The 12,300-nt window shown below is 45.6% G+C and overlaps 1 protein-coding gene across 4 annotated transcripts in view; it reads right to left on the reverse strand.

The window, feature by feature from the left end:
- Window positions 1-350: 350 nt before the first annotated feature.
- The window catches only part of CYFIP2 (cytoplasmic FMR1 interacting protein 2), a 49,109-nt gene continuing 37,159 nt past the window's right edge, over window positions 351-12,300 (reverse strand). For 3 of the 4 annotated variants that reach the window (XM_015642039.1, XM_015642038.2, XM_015642037.2), the window contains exons 27-31: window positions 10,406-10,478; window positions 9,796-9,890; window positions 5,669-5,907; window positions 5,077-5,224; window positions 351-4,512 (exon numbers count right to left, since the gene is read on the reverse strand). In XM_015642039.1, coding sequence (XP_015497525.1) covers window positions 4,345-4,512; window positions 5,077-5,224; window positions 5,669-5,907; window positions 9,796-9,890; window positions 10,406-10,478 — 723 coding nt within the window. In that variant the 3' untranslated portion in view covers window positions 351-4,344. The remainder of the gene's footprint in view (window positions 4,513-5,076; window positions 5,225-5,668; window positions 5,908-9,795; window positions 9,891-10,405; window positions 10,479-12,300) is intronic. The other variant, XM_015642040.1, reaches the window with a different exon arrangement.

A 12,300-nucleotide genomic window follows, 5' to 3' on the forward strand; every position in this document is an offset into this window, starting at 1 on the left:
AAGAAATTAAGTCCTCAGTTTAGCTTTGAGTAGAGCCTGTCAAAATCTATTAAAAATGATTATATGATTTTCTCTTCCCTGACCCTCTTATACTAAAACAAGTTTTAAAATGAAAAATGTGTTGTGCAAGGAAGTTCTAGGAAGTTCTTCTCAAAAATCATTAACTTTTTGATAGGAAAATATGTGTTTTTTGGTGCTGGCCACAAAGACTCATATTTTTTTCCTTTGGTTTCTACAAAAGCTTGACATTTTTATCAAATTAGCTGATTTTTTTTTTTTTTTTTTGTGCAAGGTGCAATTGAAGCCTCTCCCCAAATAACAGTCATCACAATGATGATGACACCACAAGCTAAATTCTGCCCATTTCATGAATGAGCCCAATTTTTATTTCTCTTCATCACAAAAGTCATCCCACATTTGTTGTACACACTGTTGGTTGCTGTGTTACGGGACATTATCACCAGGTATCAGATGCTTTACTCTTGCAGAAGCACTTCTAATGGAGATGGAAGCTTCTGTCGGCTGAATTTTAGAACAACAGCAAAAAATAATAATACAAAACCAAAATATCATCTTCAGCTGCATAGCAAATATGGATCAAAAATTTAACACTGTATCAGATCACAAGCGTAAATATACCTCACCATAAATAAAATTCATTGTACAAAATAACTCAAGCAGCTTTTCATACAAATATGGTACATTTGACAACAGTTTTTGAGAGTATTTTCTTGTTTTTTTACACCTTTGATTCTTTTCTCTTTTGCTCTCCAATACACATGAACCTACCAGACTGGAGTAACGCAGGAGGAAAAGGACTAATGTTCAATGCTCCTAAGTGCTGTCAGAGTTTAAAAAGAAAACCACTGAAGTGCTGAATTTGATCTAGTTTCCTTCCCCTTTCTATTGCAGCATTGCAAGTCAAGTGTGGAAAATCCCAGAAAATCATGTGCACTGCCAACAGTGACATTTTATAATGGCAGAGCCAGAGGGAACATTAAAATAACCCAGTCTGACTTGGTGCAGGACACAGGCCATCCTCTCTCCCCCTGTAATTCCTGTATGGAGCCAACCACTGGCCTCTGGAGTGGACATTCCAAGTGGTGGCTGGGGAGTGCTGGGGAGTTTGCACACCACTTCAGCAAAGCAGGAAAATACAGGTTAAAAAGCAAGTCCCCTGTCAGTGGACTTGGGAGGATTCACACAGGGGTCAACATTTTCCTGAGAAAACAACATTAGAAGTCTGCAGATTATAAAAGATGGAAAAATACAGGACTGAAGCACAGCCTCCCAAACTTGGCAGAAAGTCTGCAAGTATGGGGAATATGCCTGACCCCCTGGCAATCTGCTACTTTTTAGCCCTACTCTTACAAATTTGCTCCCTATTTTCATTAACAATTATGACATTTAAAAAAGTTTGGGAGGAAAAAAAAATCTGTTTTCATGGAGTTGTTTAAAGACCTAAGCCTGGACCTTTCTCATACACAGACAAAGAGGGTGAGAAAACTGAAGATAAGCAATATATTAATCCTTGAGATAATCAAAGGACAGTAACATCAAATCTCAGAAATTAAGACTGTGATTATGATTATTACTAGCTGATATCTCACACTACTTGAGCAACAAGGCAAAAGCTCTGCATACGCTCTACAGTCAAAACACTTTACATTTTTGTCATGCACTTTGACATTTTGCTCAAAACATTTAATCCCTTGGAATCTGGAGGGATTTTACATTTTTGCTAGCAAATCTCAGGGCAACAAATAGATTTCAACTACCTGTTCTTTCAAGAACAGCCTGTACAACTTTTCAGTGCAACTGTGTTTTGCAGGGTTTCAGAGAATTATGGCAAAACTAGAGGAAAAGAATGCAAAGAGATTTACAGATTATTAGGTAAAATATCTCATGACTCACTCCAGACCTAAACTGATGAAAACAGGGATTTAAATTCACCTTCCTATATCCCATTTTGTCTAGGTAGCTGAGACTGGGCCATTTGGTAGAGTTCATCCTTTTGTAGCAGCTTCTTGTTCGTGCTGGTTTCCCAGAAGACTCCAGCATTCCATAGCTTGTCAGATGTAGTAGGACACTTAATTTGTGCTGTGCCTAGAGGTGGCTCTGAAAGCCAGAGAGGGACTTGTGCCAGCTTTTCAGCAAGACTTCCATACCAAAATAACAAGCATTTATTATTTAGATCAGGAGAAATATGGATCCTGGTCAGATCTATCTTCCTCGCATCTTGTTTTCCACAAAAAATAAAGTGCTTGATTTTTCTCCTCCTTTTAAAAATATATATCTCTAGATACCCTCACTCCAGTAGTATAGAAGTGCTGGAACATGATGAAATGCCAGAACTGACATTCTTAGTGGAAGAGTGAGGAGGGAGCAAGTCCCAGATGCTCTTGTGCTGCTCTTGCTCACAACACGGAGGAAAGAACTCGCCTTGCTGGGCTGGGTCCTTCCCTGTCACTCCAAGATTTCAGCCAGACTTCCTGAGATTTCATTTTACTTTCAGATTACTGTGCTGCACAATTTCCTCCCTGCAGCTGCAAATGTCTGTCTCAGTAATTAAAGGAAACTCAAGGTGTGAAAATGTCCTGCACTTGTCACATGTGGGTTATTTATGGATTATCAAGGGAGCAGGTGATGAGAGTCTGGGAGCACAAATTCATACCACACACCAAGAACTCCTCTTGCCAGCAGTAGCTTGCTGGCTGCTGTTTCCTAAGACAAAAACTCCAGTTGGGATATTTCTACTAATTAATTATATGTTCCCTCTGAGAGAATAAATGCCCAGGCTCTACCTTTTAAACATCTGTAACAGCATGCAGTTTACAAGCATGATGAAATGCATGGAACAAATATTATCACATCTGGATACAGCAATTTTTGCTGTGGCCAGGCTAAAGCTGAGGAAACACTGCCAGTGGCGAGGCTGGCATCATTTTCTCTTGGAGCACATGGTTTGATCTCCTTTCACATCAAGCACAAGCTTTTGTATCACTACAATGACACTACTGAGGGGAAGCAGGTTAGACCAGGAGTTACGAAATCCTCCTTGAAGTTCCACCTGAATTTGTTCTCTATATCCAGGGATCTTAGATTAGCTGACTGGGAAAAGGAAACAGACTCCAGTGTTCTCTCTGAACAACTCTGAACTGGGTATTTTTAAAATTCTGGGTATTTTTTAAAGCTTATCCTATATTTTATCTTTTCTAAACAATCACATAATTTCTGAGTGATGGTAAGTTTCCTAAGCCCTGCTGGTAGTCACCATTCTCTGGAGAAAGGTATTTGTTTACTGTGCCACTAGGAATTCGTCTAAACCAAGGGAAAATAGCATCCCAGAACACACACAGATTCCACACCCTGGCTCTCACCCTTGGCTGAAGAACAAAGATCCCCTATGTTCAAGGTAACTAACTACACCTGCATCCTGTCAGCACCAGTCATCATTTCCACCCAAATTAATATGTTTGAGAGTACATTCAAATGAATGCAGCCTCTTCTGTAGTCCACAGGAAATCTGGTTTAGTCCATGGAAGATGTGTCTTCAGGGGAGAACCTCTGCATAAAAATAAGTGGACATCCCACAGCATGGAAAAAGTCAGGCTGTTTTTCTCTTTCCCCAGCTCTCTGAAGTGCTGAGGAGTTATCTGGTGACTGCATCACTGCTGTTCTCAAGCCCACATGCCAAAGCTCCCCCTACAACTGCTGGAAAGGCCAAGGACACAGCAGAGAGCGCAAAGAGAGAGCACAGAGAGACCCCAGCCTGGGGCAGGCATCCATCCACAACCAGCCTGGCAGGGCTCCTCTGCACCCAGCACTCGATCCTCAGGGCACTGCCATGGCTAACACCCTGCCTTCATCCCTTCTTCCCCCCAAAGAGCGGGTCAGGGACTTGCCTTCAGCCCCTCCTGCTCCGTGGCTGGTGGCACATGTCACGGGGGCGTTGATTTGTCCCGCTGCTGCTGCAGTGGGAGCGGGTTCCCGGCGCCGTGGGAGCGTGGAAATCTCCCACCTGAGGCTGCAGTATGGCTTCAGAGCGACGTGTGGACTGGGTGAATCACAGGGAAAACCGGACCACTTCATGGAAGAAAAGCACATTTTGCCCGCCCACCCCCACCCCCCCTCAAGTCCGAAAGCTACGAGTAAAACCGATCACAGGGATGGGACAGAGGAACATGCACTCAAACGGGGCCGAGGGGAAGATGTGTCCTCGTGTGGAGAGGCAGACCCAGCCTCACTCCCTTGTCAGGCCTCACACCATCAAGATTACCCCTCCCAGCTGGTTTGGGTTCAGTCCCTGCTCCCTTCCCAACCCACGCAGGGTCCGTGTCCACACTAGCAGGTGGTGGCCAGCGACTGGTGGATGGGGGGCTGGAAGCAGCGCACGTGCTCCACCGTGGAACTGTCTGTTTCCACTGACTTCATGTACTTGTTCAGGATGGCAAAGATCTCGTTGTTCAGGATCTGGTACTTCCTGATCCTGTCGGCCATCTTCTTCAAGGGCTGGAGGGATGGTGAGGGAGAGAAACAGCGCATCAAGGGTCTCATGTCATCTGACCAGCTCAGAAGTAGCAGAACCTGTGCCCTGCTGCTGCTGGAAAGCTCTGCTGAGGCAAAGCAGCTCTAACACATGTTCCTGTTCCACTTAGCACCTCGCAGGGACCGCTGATTCGATTCATTATTGGCTTTAACGATTCAAGACAGAGCATTAACAGGATCAGTGAGTGGTCCTAAGTTAACTGTTCCAGAGTCTAGGCTCCCAACTGCTTATTGAAAAAGCCACCGAGATCACAGGATGGCTGCTGGAAGTACCAGCTCCTCAGGTCCAGCTTCCCAACCCCAGGAAGAAGAGGAAAGCTTTGGGAGAAAAAAGATTTGATTTTCAAGCCAATTAAAACCTTGGCCTCTCTGCTGAGACTGCAGATGGAAACCTTATAGCAAGGGCATCCAGTAGGAATAAGATTAACACCGGGCTTTGTTGTAATTGATGAATTTGGACAAAGCAGGATAGAAAACAGAAAGAAGTGTGCTGGTTTGGATCCTTTGGGACCTCACCCTTCAACTTACCACGTTTTTTATGATTTCATCCTTCCCATCCTGCCTCTGCACCTTCAGCAGGTGGTAACAGAAGTCAAAGAGGTCAAAGCGCCGTTGCTGTCCAAGGAGAACGATGATAGAGCAACCTGCCCAGTTCAGACCATCTCCAAAGCACTGCCTGGAGGGAGGAACAGGGTGATGGGTGGGAAGAGATGACAGGATAGAGTTAGGCAAGAGAAGTACCATGGCACCAGGAACCTTCCTTGGTGAAATCGGGTTCAGTCCTGCTTCTAGAAAGTGAGTATACACCTAGAGAAAATGAACCCAGAAGGAGATAATACAGAATTACACCCAGGCCAGGCTGTGTAGGGTGAACCACAGGGTAAGATGGGTGAGAACCTAGTTGTGGGTTGTTGGCCCATCTACCCATCTCCTGCCTGTCACCTTGGGCATGTCCCTTTACCCTGTCCTTTCCTCCAGCTGCTCCAACACATAGCTGAGCACAACAAAGTCCTTCCAGCAAGGACCCACATTCCCGCTCCACCTCCACAGAGGCTCTCACCGCAGCTGAGGGCACCCCGGGGGCTGGCTGGCCCCATCAGAGCTGCCTGGGGACACTCACTCTGCCGTGAACTCGTTGGTGCCCACGGGGATGCAGTACACGAACTGCATGGCGCTCCAGAGCCGGTGGAACTCCACGCACTCGTCCACGTGCATGACCCCGTTGGTGGGGGGCGGCCCGCGCCAGATGGGGTCCTGCAGGTAGCTCCGGATGCGCGTCAGGATCACCTCGAACATGGAGAGCCCGCAGCACAGCCGCTCCTTGGTCAGCAGGTCCCCCTCCCGGGCGATGGCTATTTGCTGAGGACAGGGACAGCCAGAGGGACACCAGTGAGGATGTGACCCACACATTTAACGCTGCCTGGTCTCTCCCCGGCTCTTTCGCCTCGTGGGAGGTCCAACCTTACCTCTGATGGCTGTTCCCATGGCACTTCCCACCAGAGAATACACATCCCTCAAACAGGAGGTTTAATACTGTGCTCCACTCTGTTTCACCGACCTCAGTATCTTTTGGAGTAGCTGTGTACATCAGAACACCAGAGCTGAAGGCAAAGCTCTGACCAGAAATACTGATCCTTCACTCTGCTAGCATGCTGTTCTGCCCTGTTAGTGCTACTCAGCATTTGATTTCAGGATTCTCATTTCATGGGTTTCGTCTCATCATTTCTGCAGATTATCAAGATAAAACAGGACAGAACAGGGACATTTTGCTTCCCAGGACACTGCCATCATCTCTTCAAAATGCAGATAGCCTACAGCTTTCTTGATTTCTTTCGTAGTTAGAGTTAAAAAGCTCTGAGGAAGATGAGAAGGCACTGCAAACTTGATACTGAAAAACCTGTGGTTTGTAAGCAAGCCAAATAATTTTTTCCCAGATGTGGAAGCTTTACAGGTGTGGATAATTTCTGTGACATCCCTGCTCACATTTAAATACACAAATCTGGAATAGTTCCACTGGATGAAATTATTTTGGCTTTTACACTAGAGAAAAATTAAAAGAGAATTAACTTCATTTCAGACCCATTGCTCCCCAAGAGGACATAAAAAAAAGCAGGGGGGATTTAAAACAAGCAAGTAGGGCCTTCCCTCAAGCTCACTGAGTGGTGCAAGCGTGGGGGTCTGTCACTGCCCTGGTATCCTCTCAGCTGCCCCATTTCCTGCTGTTCCAGCGGCAGGACTGACTTCTCTTTGCAGTGCTGCCAAAAATAACTCAGGAAATGGGAGCTGAGTGCTGTCAGAGGCGTGCAGTGGCTGTGGGAGGCTCTGTGCTCACCTTGGCAGAGTGGCTGCACAGCAGAGCCTTTCAGCCCTGCCACCACTCTGGAACAGGCACACAGAACAAGCGTGGCACTGACTGGGACCCTGCCTATCCCAGAGGACTTCCCAGAGCTTTAAGCAGATTTTAAGCATTTGCTCCATTTCCTGCTGTCCCTGTAATGCCTATAAAAATGTTATCCCAATCAGTCATGATAGGGACTTGCAGCAGCTGGGACAAAGGGCAGACACATGTCCTGGCCAGACATTAAGAACATGAATTATGCTTGGTTTGCTTGGGTCATCTTCATTCTGCTCTGAAAAATGCATGAATGTGCCTGCACATCCCTGTTCCTGATTATCAATTTATGCTGGCAGTAACCTCAAGCATTTTTAGCTTGGTTGCTCTAGAAATTAGAAGCATTTGAATTCTTGTTTGTGCCACCATTTAAAGGATGTTCTGGGGACCTCAGCTCAATTAGTGTTCAACTAATAAGCAAATATCAAGGGAAAGCTGTCATCATGTGCAGAGGCCACATTTGGTGTGGGATCCCTCAGTCTGTTAAAAGCAGGAATGGTATCACTGGTTCCATGGCACACACCTGTATGTGTTTGGTAAGTAAAGGTTGATTTTATTCAGCTTTTTAGCTAAAGGCTGTACACTGTTCCTCTCCTCACCTGCTCCAAGCTCTTATGGGCACAGATCTGCACACACTATCTATCATGGCAAAATAAGGGCACAGTAGAAACAGAGCCATTTCAAATATAAATTAGGTGTCAGCATTACTAAAACGTAGTGCTAAAAGGGATACTTTTGAGAACAGACTTCTCCAGTGATCTTGGTACACGATTTTTGAAGAAATCTTAATTTAGAAAGGGATGCATCTGGCTTTCAGTGTAGGTAGTGCCACTCAGTTATGCACATTCACAGAGTCTGGTTCTAAAATTCTTCACAGTAAGGCCAGTCTTTGACACAGGACTGCCATCCTAGGGTAGGTATCTTAACATGGGAGAGCTGTTGGTCCTGTGCTCAGAGCTGCCTCACAGTCTGGGGTCCCACTGATTCCTAAGATCAGGAGAGGAAGGATGCTCTCAAGGTAAATTGTCACAGGATGCCACTGTGCTGAATCTATTATTCCTTCTGTCTTCAGAACCAAAGGCTCTGATTATTTCCAGGGAAGAAACCAGACTGACCAAGCACTTTTGAAAACCCCTTACTAAATACCTTTATGGTCAGCATTAAAAGGGTGAGGATTCCTTTAATGAACCACTTTGACCCCCCCTGGTTCTTTATAGATGATCCATCAAACAGCAGCTTCTGGATTTCCAATGCAAAGTAATTATTTACAACAATCATTGGCAGTTTTCCTGCCATTGCACAAATCCAGTTTTGATTTTCTAGTTTTTGAACCTCTTTTATAGCCTGTTTACTGGTGAACTTGCCAGAACCCTACCCCCAAAACCTGCAAAAACCAATAGATCCCCACTGTAACATGCATGGGGCCACCTTTTGGGAGAGGCATCGGGCAGGCAACTTCAGCTTAGATTCTGGACAATTGCTACAAGGCATTTATGCATTCTGCAGGAAAAAATCCTGTATGGCCTGTGTCCAAAACTGCATTTCCAAAATGCATGTCCAAAACTGCATAAAAGGAGCAAGCTTAGAAGCTATGGAGGCACCTACAGAAAGCAATTCTTGTGTTCATTTACATTTGAGCTCAAAAAAATTAAAAATCTGGTACCCAACTGTACCTGTGTAATGAATATGGGAACAGTTTACAGAAAAGTAACTTTTTAGGGGGAAGTGAATTATCTTTTGTTTCCATCACCATTATAACTACAGCAGAAATAAGCAACGAGTGGACTCTAATAGCAGAATTCAATGATGATTTTGCATGGAAAGAAGGAGAGATAGAAAGACCAACACAAAGACACAAAAACACAGAGGTGAATTCTTTTTCTCGAGTGTCTCCTTTAAAAGGAATTGTCTACAGAGTAAGACAAAGTCCTCAGTTATCTAGCCAATTTCTCTGTTTCAGATGATTTCCAATGATGCAAAGTTCAAAATGTCCTTGATCCATGAGAAAAAAATACAGGAACAAATATCAACCACTTTCTGCCTGCCATAGATCTGTCACCTCCTACACCAGCTGAGTGTTCGTTCCATTCCCTCTTCAGTACATTACAGGAAAAGGGTGCTGATTCATTTGATACTTCAAAAGATTTTTATCCCATCAACCCCAAGTAAATGGGCACTTGAAGTTTGATTATTATTATTATTATCAATGGAGCACAAATTCTGCCCATTACACTGATCAATCTATGGAGATATTTTAAACAGTACTGAATTTCTGCACAGGAGATCTTTCCCAAGCTGAGACCCACGTCAAGAAGATAACTTAAATGGAGCCATAATTTTAAGCATGTGCTGAAGCTCTAAGCATGTGCTAGGAGGGAAACCATTCTCAGATGTATTCCTTGACAGGGATGAGCTTAATGGACCACACTGCAGTCCTAAAATGGGGTCCCCAAAAGTGATGGCAATTGATCATTAGGACAGCCCTGCAAAGCTTCTCCTCAAACCACACCAGCAATTCTCCATCTTTTTGAAGTGGAGAAGAGGTTTTTGGAGTTGTTCTGATTCAGAACTGGCTTCTAGCACACTAGCCTTACAGCTCCCTGCCAGCTCTCCTGACTGGAGGCAGCAAAACATCTCTGGACCCACTCACAAATTTCCCTTCAGAATGTTTGCTCGGGCAAGGATTCAGATTTGTTCCTCCAATTGATGTTTTGGGGGGAAAAAAAAAATCAATCAATCAATCAATCAAAAAAAAGAAAAAAAGAAAAAAAAGGATCACTCTTCCCAAGGCCAAGCAGGCCAAGTGGGGACTGCTACGAGTTTCCAACAGCCATCCCTTCCAATGCAATCCTTACCTGCGGAGTGCCCAGCCTCTCTATTAGGGGAACCAGGTGAAGTGGGGCATACTTGGCTTCGAGACGCTTCATGCGCACCTCCAAGCGTTCTCCTTCTGTCAAGCGAGCAGCAAACAGTGAAATGAGAGGAGGAAGTGGAGACCCGCAACTTTCCGCCGAGTTTGCTCAGAGCTGCCCCCCAGCAACCATCCGAGGAGACTGTGGGATCATCGGGGAGCCAAACCGAGCAATGAGGGGCCAGTGATGCAGAGAAGGGAGGGATGGGCGAGTGCAGTCTCAGCAGCAGCTTTATCACACATGTCCAAAGCATGTCCCTGTTACCGAGCACTCCTGTTGAGATGGACATTTCATGCTGTCATTCTCCAAAGAGGCTGTGAAATGGCTTCCAAACCTTAAAGGGAACCCCCAAACTGCCTGAGGTTTCAGGTCATGGCTAGGCTACGGGAAATGCACCCCTGGCTTTTGTTTGCACCTGACGTTTGGCTGTATCCACTGATCTGTTTGGAGGGGGAAGCAGGGTCAGAGATAATCCTCAGCAGAGATGGGAGAGAAAACAGCCTCTGGGCAGAGACCTCTGAGTCTGCCCACTGCTTCCCTCTCAGCTTCTTACCTTTGATGTAGACCCTGGGCAAAATATTTTGGAAAGGAGCAGCATGCAGCAAATCACAAACTTCTTCCTGGGACTGAGGCAGGAAGAAAGAAAGATAAAGTAAGTTAAAAAATATCTGTGGGGGAGACTGAATGGCTCAGGGGCCTGGGCAACACTACAACAGCTCACACCTACAGCACCTACTCAGATCCAACCCAGCTCAGTAGCAACTCCAGTGGTTTGAACCTAAATGATCTAAAACTGGAAGCAACACTTCAGCTTCAGTCAGGAAGTTTCCCTAACTCAAATAAGTTACTTCCTGCCTGTACAAGGCCAGGCCTTTATACTGATTTTCTGTCCTACTTACTAGCCCTGAAGGTAAGAGGGGATAAAGAATATGGAAGCTTCCATTTCATCTTACCCTGAATGAATTCCTGCAGCCTGTTCTTTAGGAGAGGGCCAAGGCAGAAATTACCTTTTGGTTTAGTTATTTTAGGAAGTATACATGAAAAATATACTGACATGTGGCTCTTCTGCAAATAGGTACATCACAACTGGTCTGAAATGATTTGGTTGTTGGTGTGGTGTTCTCAGCCAGGGCTATCAGAATCCCAGTGGTGCAGGCACCAGGAAGTATAAAACAGAAGTCCAGAGAGGAATAACACCATGAGATGCCACCTGAGGGGATGCATGCCAATGCACTTGAGAAAAAAATAATCCCAAACACAGATGCACAAGGAGGAGAAACCTAGAAATAGGCAGGTGGAGACTGAGGAGCGATGGCCGACAGTACATTGTACACGAGTCTGCAATGGGCAACAGCAGCGAGGAAACCAAAGCTGTTCAACACAGAGGCATCGTGTCACGACAAGGCATCAGCCTGCTCCTACAAAAGCCTATCCTAGGACATGCTTTCAGTTCTGAGCTCACTGGAGAGATGTAGACACACTCGGAAGCAGATCATGACAGCGCAGCAGGAGGAACCCGGGGCTGGATGGAATGACTGGGCTGGGCCTGTTTGGGATGCAGGGGTGGACATCCCCCCTTCCAGCCAGCAGGACAGTGGAGCATGGAGCTGCAGGAGGCTGCACTGGCGCATGGATGCTGGGATGAGAGCAAGTTTGTGGGAGTGCAGTTTGTGACACAGTGCTGGAGGGACAGGAACAGTCTGGGGCCCCTCCGTGGGCACAGAGGTGCTGATGTTAACAGAGTGGGCCTGTCACCTTGGTCATTTTGTTTGCAAAACACTGTTCACTCCTAGGTGAATGTTCTTCTGTTTTCCTCTCATAAAGTGAGCATTTTCAGCCATTTGCAGCCTGCATTCACCTCGTATGTGTCCCAAAATTAGTCACATTACTAACAGACCTCTTCCCCAAGGCCCATTAACCGAGAGCACAAACTCTGCTTACAAATCTCATCCCAAGCAACCCCTCATTCCTCAAACTTAAACCGTAAAATGGGGGTAAAATGCAGCAGACTGGACATCTGCATCAGAGCCATTTTTGCCAGGAAATACCACCAGCCTTAGATCACTCAGACAGCTCTGAAGGTAATTGCAGTATAAAAGCAATTCTTGCTGATGCACAAGAGCTCCATTAGAGGGAAAATCTTCTTTCTGTGATGGCTCTGTGCATCTGACATCCTCCAGCAAGTGGGAACCAGAGCCCACTGCATGCAAACGAGTCTATTACCGTGAGGAAAAACAGAGGATCCAAGAGGGAGAGGCTTTGTCTGGCACAGAAAGTAGGCAGATGTGGACTTTGATGGGCAACCTTCCTTAAAGGATCCCCAAATTCACACCATCTTTATTTTCTGCTATTCTAAAATGCCAGTACACTGCTGATGTACAGTTCCTGGGACTGAAGGAACATTTCTGCATTGAAATGAAGGAAGAAACCACCATGTCCCTTGAGTGT

The sequence above is a fragment of the Parus major genome, chromosome 13 (genome assembly GCF_001522545.3).
Source record: "Parus major isolate Abel chromosome 13, Parus_major1.1, whole genome shotgun sequence".
Lineage (NCBI taxonomy): Eukaryota > Metazoa > Chordata > Aves > Passeriformes > Paridae > Parus > Parus major.